The sequence below is a fragment of the Styela clava genome, chromosome 13 (assembly GCF_964204865.1).
Source record: "Styela clava chromosome 13, kaStyClav1.hap1.2, whole genome shotgun sequence".
In the NCBI taxonomy this organism is placed as follows: domain Eukaryota; kingdom Metazoa; phylum Chordata; class Ascidiacea; order Stolidobranchia; family Styelidae; genus Styela; species Styela clava.
Window position 1 is genome coordinate 9,848,559 of NC_135262.1, and position 19,038 is coordinate 9,867,596.

Below are 19,038 nucleotides of genomic sequence, written 5' to 3' on the forward strand. Positions count from 1 at the left end.
TATTTCATTTAAATTAGTTAAAAATTAAATAAAAATTAATTTATCATCAATCAGTAACACAATGCTTCTTTCAATGGAAGAGTAACAAGGCATCAAATATCACATATTAATTACATTTAATTTCTGGCGAGTGGTTTTGTCAAACTGAAAACATGTCGTCTTCTCTTTCTTCAAATTCTTCTCTTTTACGAAGACCGAGGCCACCAATTCAGCATCCAAGTAATTTACCACCGATTATTAGTCAAAGAAGTATGGAAAGTGATTTAACAAATCACTCAAGTGAGTATATTTGAGTGTCTAAGGGAGGAGTTTACTCAGTATTCAATGGGAAGACTTTCTGCCTCAATATAGCGAGAATTGCATTCATAATTATTCTTAGGGTTAGATATTTAAATGGCGAAACACATTTTACAGGGAGTGTTTACTCCAGTAGCACAAGAGTGTCTAATTGGAACTTGTGTAATATGGGAATTCAAGAATGATGTAATGAGTAGTGACAGAAGATATTCTTTTAGATTTGGTTTATTTTTTTGTTCATTAGGACAGAAATCACCTTGCCTACCCACTATCACACTCGGGGTGATGTGGTCGGCACAGAATTGTTTTAGAGATATTGACTGCAACTGCTTTAACTGGGCCACTGCAACCGCTTTATTAAAAACCGATTTTTTGATTCAAATTGAATTACTAAGTTGGTTTCACGATGATTTCTGTAGGCAGATAGTGATTTTTTCAAAACAGTTTTACATATTAAATTACAACATGGGAAAATAATGCTATCTAAATATAATATTAGTATAAACGAATGTATTGAATAATTAAATAAATATTCGCAGGAGCTTCGCCTACAATTCGTCCAATGCCAAGTCTCGCTTCACATCAAGATGGTCTTCAATCACCTGTTCCTACTATGCAATCAGAGTATGATCCGGTGTTTCATTCTCAATTGTCCAAAATTCAAAAAGGACATTCACAAAATGCAGGTTCTGACAATACAACAACAGGTAGCTGACTGAACAATTTTATTTAAAAATTTCATTTTAATTGCTTGAATGAAATTAATAGATAGGCCCCTTTCTTGTGTACAACAATCCACAGCAGATCCACTCAGGATCTAACCATTTGGGAACTAATCACACTAAGAAGAACGGAGCTGACATTTTTATTATGGATATACGCTTATTTCTGTTGTTTCCTTAGGTGGTGATACTGGGGATGGAAGTTTGAGTAGGAAGGGCCTTGTTCTTCCATACAAACCTCGTGGACCTGACCCATTTCCGATGAGAGAGCCTAAACGACCAGCAGATGTGAGAAGAGAGTTCATTTTACCCATCGATTCACAAAAAGCTTTGCCTGAATTCACGTAAGTTATTTTTATTTATTAAGATTTGATTACATCAAACAGACCTCAAATGATAGCCTGGGGATTTACTATGCGACAAACTTGACTGTTTTGCCATCGTAAGTAACATTTTGGGGTTCAAATCCCATGCCCAGCACTTCACCCGAGGTATAATAAAATTGTGGTCCATTCACAATAAATAGCAGCATATCGTTATTATATTAGAAGCTGCTTGTTCTGGGCAATGTTCAAAGCGAAACATGAAATTAGCTCTTGTATGTATTTTGAATATTAATAATGATCATTTATTATTATTCACTATATTCATGTAATGTACCAATTACTTAGGTTGGAAAATTTTCTCCAAAAAACAAAATACTATTCATCACAACAAAACACTTTAAAGAAAGTTATTCTGTCAAAAGCGAACTACAAGAAGTTGACATTGTAAGTATAAGTTATAGTATCACAGGGTTGATTTTCTAACTAACTTCAGTGTGAATATGAAGGGCTTATGATGTTGATTAGTTAGCTGGTGTAACTTTCATCAAAAACATCTCAAAATAGTTTTTTAAAAATATTGGATTTAATATTCATTCTGGGAGAGAGAAAAGTTTGAGGCATTGGTTGAGTTTGTATTTAAGCACTCAAAACAATTCACTCTTGGCGAGGAAGTTCCTCATGATCACTGACTGACATGGCTCTTGAACTAACTATCAAATGCTGTCAAACAAGCAATTTGAGTGAATTTTACTTTATTTCGAGGTTACTCGAGAAAGAATTAACTCAAGGAAATCAGGATGCTGTAAAAACTGTTGATGTCTCACAACAAGCAGAAATCAAGGATTATCAAAGAAGAATACCCAGGAGGCAATTAATGATCGGCAAGTCTATTTATGTTGTTTTGTATATTTATATATGAGATTGATGTGGCAAAATAATTTACCTTCAGGTTATATGTAAGATAGAATAAGATTTTTCATATTTATCCTGGGGAGAAGAACATCATAAGACGGCTTAATCATATGATGAACCACAGCATCACGCTTGGTTACCATTTCAATTTGGTTATGCCAACAGTTGATCAGCTATTTAACTCAAATGTATATACCTAATGGTGGAAGAGTCGTAATCGTCATGCGATTACATGAACCACCTTGCAACGCCGAGGAGTCTAGCAATCCTTCGCACATAATTATCATCCACAGGACTCGAGCTTGCAGCCGAGGCAGGGTAATCATTTTGTGTTCCTAATGCTTAGTCAGATGCTCGAACCTTTGAGCCTATATTTTACTGTTGTTTTACAAAAATTGGTTCATTGTTCTATTATTGGTAGTGTCATCAGTCATGATGAATATCAATATGTGTGCTATTTGAATATTAATTGTCACCAAATAAGACCAAAAATATTCATGTTTTCTGTATAGAAATGAAAAGTATTGTGAACGATCGTTTGAAAGAATTAGGATTGACGTCACCGGGAAAATTTGATGGACGAGCGAATGATGTTGAACAAATATTAGATGAAATAAAAGAAATTGGAGGTTTTTATTATCATCTTTTCTCACAAGATTACATTAATTTTCATCGAAACCGGCCACAACTTTAATAAACGGTTTGCAGCAGACACTTTTGTCAGGTTATACAATATTATTTAAGCCAAGTTCACTTGGATAGGTATTCTGCAAGTTGATTCTCATCAGCATTTGTCAGTAGTATAGTTACTCGACCATATATAATTGATATTTACCATGTCTTTCTGTATTTTTACTTCTTGTCTCCACGAAAAGCTAGTTTTTACATATTTTCTAGTTTCATCGAAATAATTTTTCCATTTTAGATGCCGAGGGAGTTGGTCGAAAATCACAAATGTCTTTATTCAATAAAGCAACTGCAAATGTATTTCAAGAATCTTTTAACAGACCTGGCTCTGTTTTTGATGGGGAAAATACAGAATCCATTATAACTCCATCTGAATTATCTATTTTAAATTGTCTAATGGATGGAGGATACGTTTTGAGCCTCAAGGTAAGATAATATGTAGCCTTTTATCGTTTATTCAATGTTGAATTGCAGCAAAATTACTAGAACTTCATCGGCTCATTATATTGTGTTTTTTTTTTAACTCTCATTTAGGGATTCTGATTCTAGGAAGGCCGTGTGTAAGCAGCTACTGAGCTCTTATTTTTCCGAAGCACCGGAATGATTGCGACTTGACTATTCTGGCATCACGATTCGCGGGTTATACATCCTGGGTTCAAATCCCATGCATAAATTGATAAATTGATTTCGCAATGCAAAATCAAAAGATTTCGAACCCCTCCAGTATGGTTGCTCTTTACCTATTGTTAGATAACAGCCGCTTTGTTCAGAGTGAGAAACGAGAAAAAGGGGAGTATGGAAAAAACATTTTCATATATATTATCATTCTTTTTAGGCTCATTTTATACCTCAAATTCCTGAACTTAGTCCACTTTCTGCTACGTTAGTATACCTAAACCTTTCTTTCAACGAATTTTCCGAGTTTCCAAGAGAAGTCCTCTTCTGTAGAGAATTACAAGTGTTGAAATTAAGAAACAATCCACTCAAGGACTTACCTCATGATATCAGCAAGTATGCAAATTGATTAATTAATAATTTTAATAAGTTTGATTGCGAGCTGAAAAATAATATAGTTTATAACTATGACCTATTTACTTTTATATGTACTTATTCCATTCTAATTTAAACTCGATCTCTATCTCATATAATTATTTTTCAGGTTACAAAAACTCAGAACGTTGATCTTGTCGTTTTGTTGTCTGACTGCTTTACCCGTCTCATTGTTTTCATTGCTGAGATTGGAATTTTTGGACATTTCTTTCAATAAATTAACTTTCCTACCGAATGAAATTAAAAAGCTTGAAAGATTAAGGCAAGTGTTTCCTATAGTAGAGAGTTAGACTACTGTTAAGTGGTGTTGGGTGGAAGTCCTCAAATCCTGAGTCTCTAGTCTGAGACCCGGGCCGATTCATACACTGAGTTAGGTCTAGCTGTCAGTTTCAGCAAGTCCGAGACATTGCATTTAGATGCATCGTTTCTTCGAGTCTTTGATATATGGTGACTCGAGTTCAAAGTCAAGTCGAGTCAATGAATCCGCCTACCCAATACTGCTGTTATTAGGAAGATTGTTACTTTGATAACTAAATAAGCAAATCCCTTCTTTACTTAACTACTTCACTCCGGAGAATTGACTTTCTACATCTGATATTTATTTATTATTCGCGCTCGTTGCTTATTTTTGCCTGCGGCAATATTGATATATTTTGTTGTTTATGTGACAGATTAAATAAAATTTCGAATACACCACAAGCAAACATGTTTTGTAGCAAATTGCTTTATATACCTTGCTATATTTATTGGTTCAAATATCTCGCATCACATTTATGCAAGTTTTTATTCGCTAACATTTTGTCCGATGAAACATCAATCTTCTATGATTCATGGCCTCCTAACAACACTCAACAGTTATGGCCCTCTATAAAATATTTCTTTTTGCATTTAGCGATTCTATCAGTTGTTTTATGGACAGCATTTAATTAAAAAAACTAATAAATGAAAGTAATTAAAAAATAAGTCAAATAATTAAATAAATCGGAATCATTGAATTTACAATAATATAGTCATTGCAAATGGTACCTAGCAAAAGTCACCTGAGAGAACTGTATCGTTTCCCCCTAGGGCAGTCGAGAGCTCAGTTTGAAAACCATGTGTGCAAAAAGTATAATGCAAAATAGGTAACAATGTTAAACTTATTTAAATGAGAAGTTTTTAGTCGCATGCAATTTCAACCTTCAATTTTCTTTTTATTTTATTGAAAAAATAAATTTGCTTTGCAGATTTTTAAATGTAGAAGGCAATGAATTACCTGGTCTTCCGTGTGGATTACTGAGACTAAACCTGTTTCGTATTAGAGTTCGGAATAATTTCATGAGTCCGTTGTTTTGGAAAGAGAATGCGAAAAACGATCCACAACGATTAACCGATTTATGCTTACTTCAAGTGAAAGTCCATGTTGTGAAGCAAGATGGTGATAAAATGCAACGACTACCACCAGATGTGATGCGATCCATTCATAGGTTTCTTAACTTCAAATATTTATTCAATTTTTGTCACTGTGTCACCTGCAATGCAGTTTTTTAAGGAAATTGGCTCAAAGCAAGGTCATGCACACTCACTCGAAAATAAAAAAAATTGATCGAGTGACCACTAAAATACCAGGAATTAGTGTAGAATTACCCATTAGTAAATGACTATTGATGCAAATATCTAGAGCAGTTTATGTCAATATGATCAGAAAAACAGCTACAAGGTAATGAATTGCAGTGCCTGGAAAAAATCTTTCCTTGTAAAATGATTTGTATTGGTTGAAATATCAAATCAGACTAAGTTATATCCAGAAACATAAATTTGGTTTCTGGTTTTTTGAAGTTTTCATTATCAATTATAATTCTTTGTTATCCTAACAATGACTTTTCTGTTCTCCCAAAAAGTGTAATTCTCGAGTGAAGATCGTAGTTTTACGACGCTTATTCATTCGCACAAGGCAGCCTTAGTGAGATGGAGGCATGGAATTTTAACCGGAAATGCGTAATCTGCATGCTATTATAGTGATATAATATTTGAATAAGTATATGTGTAAACATTACTTAGTAACCTAACTTTGTTTTACATTTCAGTTTCAAACCATGCGATTGTTGCAATGGGCCGCGATATGGACCAGGGTTGAAAATAGTTCGGCCTTGCTCTGAAATCTGGGGAATCAAAAGAATTCCATTTATTTTCAAATCTTGTTCTCCGTCCTGTTATTCAAGATTTGTACACAACACTGATCCAAAGCTAACAGAAATTATTTATGGAGCATCAGAGGAAAAACCTGCTACTCCAATTAAAGAGGATGACAGTGTAGGCAGGCCTCCTTCGCCTAGAGATGGTGCCATCACAGCATAGCTGTCTTAATATCTGCTATTTATATTATTAAACTGTGTCAAATTTGTATATATTAAAAATTTTTATCTGATGTACCAAAACCATCTTTTTTTTAATATACAGTGACCAATGTTTCTTTCAGCTTTGTCGACTGTGCACTTACACCTATTTCAATACTGTTTGTAACAAAATTGATATATTTTTATAAATTTCAAGATTCAATAAAGTATTATTTTCTTAATTATGTGTTTCATGGTAAACTTAGTAGGCGAACATTGAGCTTTGGAACGTAAGTTCGTAGATTCGAGTCACACAGGATAATTATGTAGGAGAAGATTCCTTGACTCGTCGCAGGGTATGCATCTACTATTCCAATGTGGGACATGGATGAGCTGATGACGGGAGGTTGTGTTTCGCCATCTTGTTGACCTCCCTTGTGACAAATATGAAATTCCTATTCCAACTGGGGAATGAGTTGGAATGCTACTAGGAGACCTATTTCGAGCCTTGAAAAGTTTCGATAGAACTTGTTAAATGTGACAATAGTCGCTCCCACCATTTTGCTTTGGGCAATGCTACCAATATTCCTGAAGAAAGTGCTCATAGTAATTCGAATCCATGCTAACTGTGCAATATAGTTATTTTGGAGATTTGTCAAAGTGACACAAGTTAGCAAATACAGAATCACAGACTTTTCATGTTTATTATAGACTATAATTTAAAGTTGATCAATATAAAAATTCCACAAATACATAGTAATCTAACAGAAATTTGTAAAACTTCATCATGTATTTTCTAGTGCCAGTGAATACACCATTATTATTTATAAGAAAGTCAGTATTGAGTTTGAGCACAACTTCAAATGTACCGGTATATCAATTATAAGAATTTAATATTTCTAATGCTATAGATTCTTTTATTGGCCATATTTACAGTGTTGTGTTTTGGGAAGACTGGTTATTAGGACCAGTTATTTTTTTGTCTGTATTAGACATAGATTCTCTTTTATAAATAGCTTTGGTATAAAAAACAGCGAATCTCGAATAAAAAAGTGATTGCATATAGTTTACACAAAAATTAACAGTGGTTAAGTTAAAATCTATGAAGTGCAATTTGAAGTAATCCATATTGTAAAAACACAGGAAAAGGAATCCATAATTTAAATAAACGCATTCTAGTTGCATGAGTAATTATTGCATTACTACTTTTGAGTTGATTCGCTTGATGCAAACGAACTTGTGATGCTTGAAAATAGGAACATGATTTGCATTGAGGATATAACTTCCCTACAATAGATTTGTTTCGTTTCAAATATTGTTCTGCAAGTGCGACAGGTGGGTTGTGATCAGCAAAATAGTCAACTTTGACCCTCGAAGACGAACCAAAAAGCTTCTTCCATAGCTTAGAAGCAGTAGATTCAAACCTATTATAACGTTTTCCACACGTGTGACATCCATGTCTTTCTCCAAGAAGCTGGATTTTTGATAAGTGAGTCTTTGTGACCCTTGCGGTTAGCGTTGACAACGCAACATGCTCAACAGCAAATGCACCAGGATGCAGAATATGACTCGGACACAAACTCTTCAAACGCCCACCGAAAAGCTTGAATACAATAATAGTGAATGCAGCATAAGAGCATGTATTAAAAAAAGTCTCCTTTTCATCTTTACCAAGAAAATAATCCAATTCTCTCGCATTGATATGCTTTTCGACGATAACAAACGATGTCGCCGCACATGCACTAGCAACGGTTAATGAAAATGCTCCACATAAAGGTGCAATTTTCTTGTTTGCAGTAACTCTGATAGGTTTCCATACAAAATTCTGCATAAGCCCTAATATGGTTGGAAATGTCGCCATCCCAGCGAATGAAGACAACAATAATTCGGCTCCTCTTTGTAGGATGTCTGCTCTGAATTCACTGTCTTCTGCCATGGCTAATATCTTCTGATTCTTCATTTTTTTCACTCACTGAATAGTTAAATTAACAACCTAAGGAGACATAATATTTTAATGAAAAAGTGTATAAGAATACTGCAGTAAAAAATTATATGAATACAGTGAGAGATGTGAAATAAATGCTTATAAAAAAAATTACAGTGGTAATATTGCGGGCACTAATTTTTTGATTGACATGGATGAAACCAATACACCTTATGTCACATTTTAAAATTGTGCGAAATTTATTTTCTAATTTTGAGTTACCAATGACTTCTCTAAACCTGTACATGGTAGGAATGTGATATTCCTCACAAAACACCATACAAGTATTGCACCAAACATTGTGTGTTTGAGGATAGATGGAGTACACCCCCATAATTTATTTTGGACATGGAACTACTTCACAGGTCACAATACCGAAATTGGGACATATTATCTAGATATCCACCTTAGAATATTGGGTAGTGTTATCAAATCTAGAGAAAACGAACAAGTCCATGACAGAAAAAAACTATTTCATAAAAAATGTGACATAAGCTTTTGATTTTACGCAGGCAATTATAATTATTGCAAATAGTAGGAGTAGATTTCCAAATTCATATTTTAGCAATTGAAGAATCATAATTAAATAAGTCATAAAAACTTATTCAAAATGATATTTTTTGAAGAGCATTTTGCAGAAAACCATATTGAAATAAGATTGGAAAAGGAACCCATAATTTAAAGAGCCGTAATCTTGTTGCATGAGTGATTATTGCACATTTATTTTTCAAAACATCGTTACTGTAAGTTGGAAGGGTCTTTGAAATTTCAAGACGAGAACAGGATTTGCATTGTGGGTACTCCGTTAACATAAAGAGTGGATCTTCCTTCGGAATTTTTTCATTAGGAATTCTCAGCAATAAGCTTTTAAGTACAGAAATGAATTTTTCGATTTTATTGCCACGTTTGCCACAAATGTGGCATCCATGTTTTTCTCGCAGAGCTTTCAATTTCATCATGTGAGACTTAGAGACGACAGTTGTTTCCGGTAGGGGTAAATCTTCATTAGCGAAAGCACCGGCATGCAAAATATGACTAGGACAAAGATTTCTTAGGCGACCTCCCAACAATCGAAAACTTATCAAAGCGAGAACAGTATAAATAAAAAAGTTGAAGACAGTCTCCAGTCTACTTTTGCATACAAATACGCCTCGCTTATTTCCATTCAGAAGCATTTCAGTGAGAACAAAAGCAAAAGCTGAACAAGTGTTTGAAATGATTAGAGTCACTATTCCACAAAGTTTTGCAACTTTTCTGTGAGCTGTAACATTAATAGGCTTCCATACGTAGATTTGAAACAACCCCAAACATATTGGAAACACCAGAATTCCAGCCAAAGTAGCCAAAATCAAATCCATCTGAAGCTTTCACATCAATCGATTGCTGCATTCAATTTTATATGTTAATCTCACTAATTTAATAATCTAACAGTAAAAAAAATGTGAAACGTTATAGAAATAGATAAGGCATAAATCAAACATAAAACCAGGAACGTGCACTAACAAAATGAAATCTCCGAATGATAGAAAAACAATGCTGTGCACAAAATTACTGGCAATGAAAAGCAAAATCCACTTATAATTGTTCATCATGATTGATTGAGTGGGTCAGGCATAAAATGTTACAATCGAAACATAAATTTTGAAAATATAATCATATGAAAACAAAATACAATGTTTATACTCAATTCACTACATGATCAATCAGGAATCCACAATGAGAGATACAATTGTCTAGAAATCTGAACTTTAGGCTTAGTAGTCTGTATTGTGCTAAGCGTTGGTCGCTTGTCATCGCACCTCTGATTACCACAAAAACCTGTGGGATACAATTATGTACAAGAGAATTTCTGGACTCCTCACCGTTGCAGGATAATTCACGTAAATCAGGTTGGTCACAGCTAGATTGAAGCATTATAACTAGGCAGAAAATTCACCAAAACAACATGATAACAAAAAAAAATTAAAAATCAGATGAAATCACAAAATTGAGTTAAATGCCATTTCTGAGGAATTGTATATCGATCATAGTGACCTTGGGACGGGTCTTTTATTTTTTTTTATTGTAATAAGTAAATACGTTTCCTACTTTTGAATTAAACGACATGCTTGCCAAATTGAAATCATATAGTAATAGTGAATGAATCTCTTAAATCACACAAAGGCGTGGATTTGAATCAAATAAAATAATTTATGTGTAAGGGGATTACTCGACTCTCGAGTTAAAGTCTGACCGAGTAAATTCAGTGAACCAGTGAACATCAAAAAAATATTCAATGTAGAACAGAAATAGCCAAAACAATTTACTATTACAAATGAATTCTGAAAAAATATTGGATGGTATATGAAATATCAAACACATTCTCAATTTAGACATCAATTACTAATAAGTTAATGTTCATCAAATTGAAATTTGTTTATATAGAAAAGGAACAGAATTCTATGATACCCTAATGACATTTTGGTTTTTAAATTCTCAAGATTGAAAATTTTGAAATTTAACTATGGTATACAAAATTTTACTAAGAATAAAAATACACCATATTAAATATATTTAATTTAGAATGTATTCCAATATTCAATTTGTGCGTGGCCCCTTGGTCAAAGCTGAAAAAATTCCAGTTCTTTCAAAATAAAGTAGTTTCATACATATCAGTGACTTTGTATATAAAAAAAGAATTGTTCTGAAAATCTTTGCTTCCAGACATAAAATTTTGTAAAATTCCTGACAAAAATTCAACTATTTGTGAAGATTACTATTAATAGAATTGCACCATTTACTTAAAATAATTAAACCGTCCTGTGTTGCTTCATAATACGTAGTAATATTAGGTTTTGACAGAGCACCAAAAAGTTTCTTCGGGCCAGGGGTTTCGATGATATGTTTGGTAATACATCCAGTTTTGCACAAAATTTCCAAAAGTTGAAGAATGCAAATTGGTTGAAAACTGTATGATGCACATAAATGCTGTTGGGTTATCCCAGGTGAGGCAAAGATTTTCAGATATACGCTGAATAATATTGCCTTCGCATTATTGAAACTCACATCTCCACCTATTGTGTGCCATGGTCGACATAAAAACTTCACCTCCTGATATTTCTTTTTTATTTCAGTGTTTACGGATTGTGTTAAATTGATGTTACGTTGTTCATCTTCATTCGTTTTCATCGGTACTTTTTCATTTTGATGTAAAAGTTCGATTTCGTGACTAATTTCGTCATGGAATTTGGTACTCCTGTCGCAGAAACGAAAGCCTTTTGCAGTCCATATTTGTACATGATTGTACGTAACATATCTTGCTTCTTTCACACCAACAATAAAAACAACATTATTGGCTTTCATAATATTTAAAGCCTCTTCGATAGCTGTATTGTCATGCAAATCCGCTAGTGCTAAAATTTCAGGTCCTGTGATTCCAAGTTGTTCGGTGTTGTTAATAATTTGAAATATAAGTTTGAATATGGCTCTCTGTCCACCAACAGATTTTTGTAGCATTATCCAATTACTGTTACTCTCTGTATGTTGTAGTTTCACACTTTCCATTCCTCTTGTTATTCTCTGAGCAAGTAAGTCTAAATCCTTTTCTCCGTTGGTGCCCTTAAGTCTTGCTACCTTAGCATAATTCGACAGCAAATTTTGACTGTCTTCAACTGTGACAGTACATGGATTTAAAACAACAGAGTCTGAGTTACAAGAATAATTTAAGTTCGTAAACTTTGCATCTGATACTTCACCACGGCGACTTGGATTGATTAGCATTAACCAATTGGTGTACGATGGATGTCGATAATACAACCGTAATACTTTTTCGAGTTTAGTCTTTGAGTTGGATGGATCGTTATTATCTCTCAAAGTTTTCGAATTGTCTTCTAATATGGAATTAGAATCTGCAACAGAAGAACTTGTGGTTGTTGGTGGCAGCATACAAGCTGCGGCTGCAATGAGACTTTCGGGAGGGGCAGAATCATCTTTGGAATTTGATGATAACATACTACTTGCTTCATTAAAAATTTCATCCTTGCTTTCTTTGATTATTGCTAGGAATTGATTCTCGAAAACAGGCATGTTCGGAGCATCAGGAATAATAATTTGGTCAGGCATGTCAATTTTCATCTGTAAATCTCCTTTTGACAATAAATATGAAATTAAGAAAATGTGTCCCACGTTGGCAGCTGAATCAATTTTCATATCAGATGTCTGAACAATGGAATGTGATAAATCTTCTAGTGCTTCTTGGGGTACAACTGCTTTGAAAGTTTGTATATAGGCTTGTGCCAAGCGATGTGAGCGTATTCCAAAAGGTAATCGTCGAAGCATTTCTTGTTTAGCACAAACGAAGCCACTTGTTTGCATGAGTGTGAATACTTTACTCAAAATATCTTCAGGGAATGACTCAAATGCCCTGTACGCTTGATAAACGCTGAATTCTTCCTCGCCCATTTGTAATGCAACGTAAGTCATATTTTCTATTACAGCGTGTGTAATATCAGCGTTACCTCTCACATGATCCAAAAAGAGATTCCTTTTTATTTGAATGTCTTCGCTTTTACGTAGAATAGTTTTCGGAATATATCGTTTCAATAACTCAGAAACAGAATTGGGAATTTGAAGACTAAATATTCCAGGTTGCGACTTGAATCTTACTTGTAGAAGCTGAACAATTTGTGAATATACTTCACGTAAAGCAGCGGCAGTTTCTTGCGTATCCAAGTCACCAGATGGTATTTTGAACTGTTTTATAAACTTCCTATCACTTTCAATATCAGCAACAGATATATCATGGCATATTCTAGTTTCTGGATTTCTCATAATGTTTAGAGTACGACGTCCAACAGAATAAGAAGTTTTATCGAGTGACTCTGGAAGGTGACGTTGAGAGATATCGCGAATTACGGACCACGGCGTCAAACATTTTCTCGGCCCGTGTTGCTTCTTCCAGAATAAGTGCGTCAGAACTGTGGTTGCAATGTGGCAAATTAACAGCATTGAATCTTCTGCTGGAGTGAAATTGACACGTAATCTGCCTTTTCGTTCTTTTATTGCTTCCAAATCCTTCCCATCAACGTATTTGTATTTTTGTCTGCCTTTTTTAACTGTTTCAGGCTTTTTTCTGCCCCTTCTCCTTACCTGCATTCTCAGTTTTTTCATTGGAATTTCCAATTCAACGGATTGCTTTTTCCTTTTTCTTCCACGCCCTCCCTTCACACGTTCGTTTCGTCCAACATTATTTACGGTAACAAGTTGAGGTTCTGATGTATTTTTATTTTTACCAGCTGATTTTGTAGCTTTATGTGATTTCTTAGTCTTTGCTTTAGTGCTTTCCGCAATATTAGAACTATCTGTTAACATGCTCGAATCACTGTTCTGATCCAAAGTAAAAGAAATATCAGTTTCATCTTGAGACTCGACCACTTTCTTTCTTTTTGGTGTAAGAGAATAACTTTTCTCTCGTAATTTAGGCAAACGTAAATGTGAAATGCCAGCTTTTCGTTCCATTGCTTCCATATGTGGTTTTGATCTCCAATTTCTGTATAAATAACTATACATACTAGAATCTAATCCTCCTGCACCTCGATTATCACCGGGAATCGTTGAATCATCAGCAGGCTTGGGTTGATGCTGAGTGATGAAAGTTATGTATTTTTTCAATTCTGCCGTCCCTAAGTGATCTTTGATGTCGTCATAATCTGATTCTTGGAATTGTGTAAAACCTAGGTTAGTCTGCACGCAAATATCTTGTAATTGAAACCAAAATTCTTCTACATTTACAAACTCGTTTAAAACAATATTAATTTTCTCATAATCCTTGTTTTCTACTTTAACATGTTGTTGTCCAGATGACCTAGTATCCAAAATGGAGACGTTTTTGTGCACGTATATTAACATATTTTCTTTCGGCATATTTACATTTGTGCCTGACCTACCCCGACGCATTGTTATTAAACCCATGAATGTAAGTTGCTCAATGCAAAGCATAAGAGAAAACATGTATTTTCTTTTGTAAAAAAGCAACGAACGTATATCTTGCGGAAGATGTCTTACAAGTGTATGGCGTTTTTCTTCATCAGCTAACCATTCGTCAATATTTTGGACCTCATAATTTATCCGATGAAACTGACAAAATATAGACAACGGTAAAATGGTAGCTACGTCACCGAGTTGCAACCATTTTACACCATCATGGGTATGAACTGGTACTGGGGGCAAAAATCGTTTCCAACTAATTTCTTTGCAATATGTACGAAATGCATCAGGGTCCTGAATTCCCATTTCAGGTGACCAGTCTATTATGTCAGGATGGCCGTATAATAAATACCAAAGTATTTCATGCACAACACGTACTCTTTTGAACTTCGGTTGAAAAAATTGCCTGGTCATTACATTTCCCATATTTAATACTGACATTGTGTCCATACCATATCCAAAATCTTTGTCCTTTGTATTTCTTCCTTTCGCTTTTACTACTTCTTTATTTTGTTGTTGCTTTTCTCGAGCAAATCGATTTTCTTCATCACCCAGTAGTTTAAATCTTGCTTGATCAACAGCAGATTTCAATAAATTCACTGGACAATCCAGAGCCATGATAAAATGAAAATTTTCAGTTCGACAATTGTGTGTAATCGGTATTACACTGTGTTGTATAATACCGTCTTGATTCATTCTTTCCACAAGCCTCATTACCGTCTTTTTATCAATTTTAGTCGTACATCCTTCCTCCTCTTCAAATTTAGCTAACGCTTTTTGTAAATCGCGGAATCCTTCTATTATTTTTTCATCGTTGAGAAGTTCTAGAACGTTATTATGTCTTTTTAATTTTCGAGCTGTAAGATGTGCATGCCATTTTCTCCTATGTTGATGGCTGGGAGTTAATAAACGATTTTGAATTAAACTATCAAAGATATTCACTCTACTGGGAGACTCTAAAACGGAGCTTGAATTACTTTGAATAACTTCATTTGAACCCTCATTAGGCAAGGTCATAATGGTTGTTTTTGTTTGCTGTAAACATTCTTTCGTATCGCCAGTTTCTTGTTGAAAAACATTTGTTGATGTATTCATATTTGCATCACTTATATCCATGGTGCAATTCATACTTTCTTCAACGGAAGAATGGATAGCTGGAGTATGTTTATCTGAAGACATTACTGTTTCATCCAACAATCTTTGCATTTTTTCTTTTTCGTTAGAAAATTCTAGATTTTTGTAATTAACAAGAGCTTGATGTTTCGGATAAAATGTTTGTACTCTCTGTTTTCCTTGATCAACCAGTACGCCACTTACAAGATCCATACGATTAAATGTTTTGCATAAATTACGAGCTTCAAGTCTGCCGTAACCTTTTAAAAATTCAAGTATTTTTCGTTGAGTTACACCTTCTTCTCCATTATCAAGGACATACATATAGCCTTGATAGATGAAAGGCTGTTCCAAAACTAAAGGCCTAATTGAAGACTTAGAATCTGATGCAAATATTTTTAAAATATCCTCTTCGTCATCATCTTCTGTGATTGCTTCACAAGGTTTATTTAGCAATGTTAATTTCAATTCAGTTATGGTTCTTTTCTTTGCTGTTGGGTTAACTGATTCAACAATACCCTCGCCAGATTTGACAAGGTTTTTATACAAAGTTTTGAAAGGGCGAGGTTCAACTTGCAAACGATCACGAAGTTCTGACAAAATAATAGATTTATCAGGAAATCCATTCACAATTTCACGAATTTTGTCGAGCATTCTCATATTAAAGTCACGACAATCACGTTCAAATCTTGGTGAATGAATCAAAACCTGAAAAAACGTTCTGTTACCCATATCTGCACGTTTATATGTTCGATTATTTTTAATAACAAGACCAAGTTTAGAAAGACTGTTTATAACATAGTGAATATGACTGATTCCTTTTTCCTTAAAATTCAATTTGTTTAGTGCAGACTGAAGCTCCCCTTGATATCTCGATCGACAAATTCGTTCAAGTACACAGTATGCAACATCAGTGAGTCCCGATAAAACGGTAGGGTTGTTATTTTTATGCAGCATCGCTTTATTTCTCAATGCTTGAGATGCAGCAATAACCAATTTCCTAGCTCCAAACTGGCCGAGAGTCGCATCAAGACCGGATCGTGCAATAGCAATGATATGTGAAATATTTATTCTTTCGTTATAGTCAGAGCATGATCCTCTAACTTCAGCGTCCATAACCGCTGCTGTGCTGTAGACGTCAACTAAGGTTTCCAATTCATCAGGAGCTGTAGCAGCTGGAATTGAACTTGAGCCTAGATTCTCAAATCTGTTGAAAATCGTAGGTTCACTGCGATCTTCGAGTATCTGATAACATTCCAATGATTCGTGTTGAACAATGAAATTCCATAAATATTCCTTTACACAATTATTTAGTTTGATCGGTAAATTGCGATTTTCTAGGCGAAGCCATAATGCAGGAAGAGTAATTCCATCCAGACCTTCTAATGCTATTTCATCAAGGCAAATTTCTTTGATATCCATTTTGTAGAATTTTTTATTAGTATTTTCTCTATTTTAACATCTTTATAGTAAAAACATTGCATAACAATATTTTCTGTTTTAAATATAGTAAAAATGATTCATGGAGTAAGTAACTCACACCATTACAAATTACAATATTTCTAAATTATAAAGTAAGTTAAAAACCTGTAATAGTAATTAGTAATGTAATATGATAACATAATATGGACTCATATTTTATGATTGATCCATGTACGGCCATAATTAAATTAAAAAGGTTGCTCCACAACTGTAGAATACATATTAGCACTAGTCGATATGGCGACAACCAAATATTGATTTAGTGGGTTTGTTTGTGAAAAAGCGACATCAAGTTTATTAGGCAAAAAATGAAAAATAATTGAAAATTTGAAGAGGAAGAAAATCTCAAAATTACATGCTTAACAAAAACATAAATCTGTAAATATTTACCTCAAATTTTAAAGCAGTAAAATTAATCAATTCATCAATTTAGACATTTCAATAATTATTTATCTTACAATACAGCGATAGGCATATTTCCGTACTGAAACCTTACTAATACGTTAATGGTACCGCACATTTTTTTTGGCAAATTGAATTCCAGAGCCAATTGATATGGAATTATTTATGGTAATTACATTTTTTCATGCCAATTTAGGTGTCAATTTTGGTTTTATTCATCGATTTTTTTGTTTTGTTTTGAAACCAATTGCATGTATTGAGTTTCTAATTAATTGTAAAAAAAATAAAACAGTTGTGGACTATATTCAATTGATTATACATATGAAATCCAATGTTGATAATCCAGTATTCGTCATAGGCCTGTATCCATTTGTATTGAACATTGTAAACAATCCATCATAGGCAAAGCATTATAGGCTAATGTAGATAAATAATTATTTATTTTTTTATATTAGCATGATAAAAGAAAAGATTTCAAAAAATTAGACAGAAATTTCAAAAACCTATCATGCTACTAGTTTTTTCATTTTCTCTGTCTACGTTATACAAACATTTATATAGACAATCCTCCTAAATTAAGACAATCTAAATTTCTTTACTTTCAACTCATTATCGATTTTTGTAGTAAATCATCCACGATTTCATCAAGTATTACTCTTTGCCTTTCAAAATTAGTCATTAATCTAAATACATTTATCCCGGGGGAGAGGAAAGCCGATAAGACGGCTTATCCATATGGCGAACCACGGCCTCTCGTCCGGTTACCATTCCAAGTCGGGTATGGGATTAGTTTTTACTGTATTGTTTGTTTTGGGAAGCATGGACTTGGTGGTGGAGAAAGCCGTAACCGACCAGCAGTTACGTGAACCACCCAACGACGGCGAGGAGTCCAGCAATCCTCTCGCACATAACCATCCCTGCATGGGATTCGAACCTGCGAACCCACGCAGAGTAGTTAGAGGTGCGGTGGCGAGTGTATTCCTAACGCTTAGCCCGTTGAGCCACTCTGCCGCGCCTAATAACAAAAAATAACAAAATAAATGCATAGGGCCTACAGTGTTTTTTTCATTTTCATTACAAAATACACTTTTTTCATCATCAAACCAATATTTTAATATGTCACCTGTCAGCACTTATTTTCTTGGTAGATGAATTAGAGTTAATACGTGTAATAGGTCAGTACAGCAGTATTATGTGTACCGTACCGCGCATCTTTGTTTAACCATTGATGCATTGCATTTGTCAGTTCGTATAAGCGTGGTTGTTCACTATCTTACAAAACACTGTTTGTTTACGAAATCTGCAAATACAGAAATACAGACACACCTGCATACCTGTACCTAATACACACCACAAGTTTCTGAGTTTGGCGCCGCAGCACCAGGTAAACGTTCAATGTTGATTTCTGATATTGTTAATCAGGCTTCCCGCTTTATTTCGGGACAAACTGATATCCGGTATGCGCGAGAATCTCTCAGAATTATTACGGTACCACACGGCGACCGTGTTATGCAACGTTCGAATCGGACTCATTTGTGCTTTGTGCCCACCTGTGTCCTTTATAGTCACTTTGCCTGTGTGTACATTTGCTATTTGTCTTGCGAGATAAATGTGAACAAATGTTTCCAAAACCCAACGTACTTTATTAGGCGAATGTCTTTTCAAGTAATCTTAGTTAAATTAGATTTGGATACCAAATGTTATTTTCGTCGATCTTGTGCGAAAAAAGTATTACAATCAAATGGTGATTAGCATCTCTACTGACTATTCTATTTATATGACAT

At 34.3% G+C, this 19,038-nt stretch overlaps 4 protein-coding genes across 4 annotated transcripts; 1 reads left to right on the forward strand and 3 right to left on the reverse strand.

The window, feature by feature from the left end:
• The first annotated feature begins 1 nt into the window (after position 1).
• LOC120332587 (uncharacterized) lies at positions 2-6,551 on the forward strand. Its single transcript, XM_039399866.2, has 11 exons — positions 2-279; positions 837-1,004; positions 1,201-1,363; positions 1,691-1,789; positions 2,108-2,226; positions 2,770-2,886; positions 3,183-3,370; positions 3,780-3,955; positions 4,104-4,256; positions 5,221-5,460; positions 6,061-6,551. The coding sequence occupies exons 1-11, from the start codon at positions 153-155 to the stop codon at positions 6,329-6,331; spliced, it is 1,821 nt and encodes a 606-aa protein (XP_039255800.2). The 5' UTR covers positions 2-152; the 3' UTR covers positions 6,332-6,551.
• Positions 6,552-6,896: 345 nt separating this feature from the next.
• On the reverse strand, positions 6,897-8,390 carry LOC144431167 (uncharacterized). Its single transcript, XM_078118982.1, has one exon. The coding sequence runs from the start codon at positions 8,267-8,269 to the stop codon at positions 7,403-7,405; it is 867 nt and encodes a 288-aa protein (XP_077975108.1). The 5' UTR covers positions 8,270-8,390; the 3' UTR covers positions 6,897-7,402.
• Positions 8,303-9,657, reverse strand: LOC120333226 (uncharacterized). The gene has a single exon (XM_039400593.2). It carries the CDS (start codon positions 9,649-9,651, stop codon positions 8,899-8,901), a length of 753 nt encoding a protein of 250 aa, XP_039256527.2. The 5' UTR covers positions 9,652-9,657; the 3' UTR covers positions 8,303-8,898.
• Positions 9,658-9,716: 59 nt separating this feature from the next.
• On the reverse strand, positions 9,717-17,664 carry LOC120333225 (general transcription factor 3C polypeptide 1-like). Its single transcript, XM_039400592.2, has one exon. The coding sequence runs from the start codon at positions 16,790-16,792 to the stop codon at positions 11,033-11,035; it is 5,760 nt and encodes a 1,919-aa protein (XP_039256526.2). The 5' UTR covers positions 16,793-17,664; the 3' UTR covers positions 9,717-11,032.
• Positions 17,665-19,038: the final 1,374 nt, after the last annotated feature.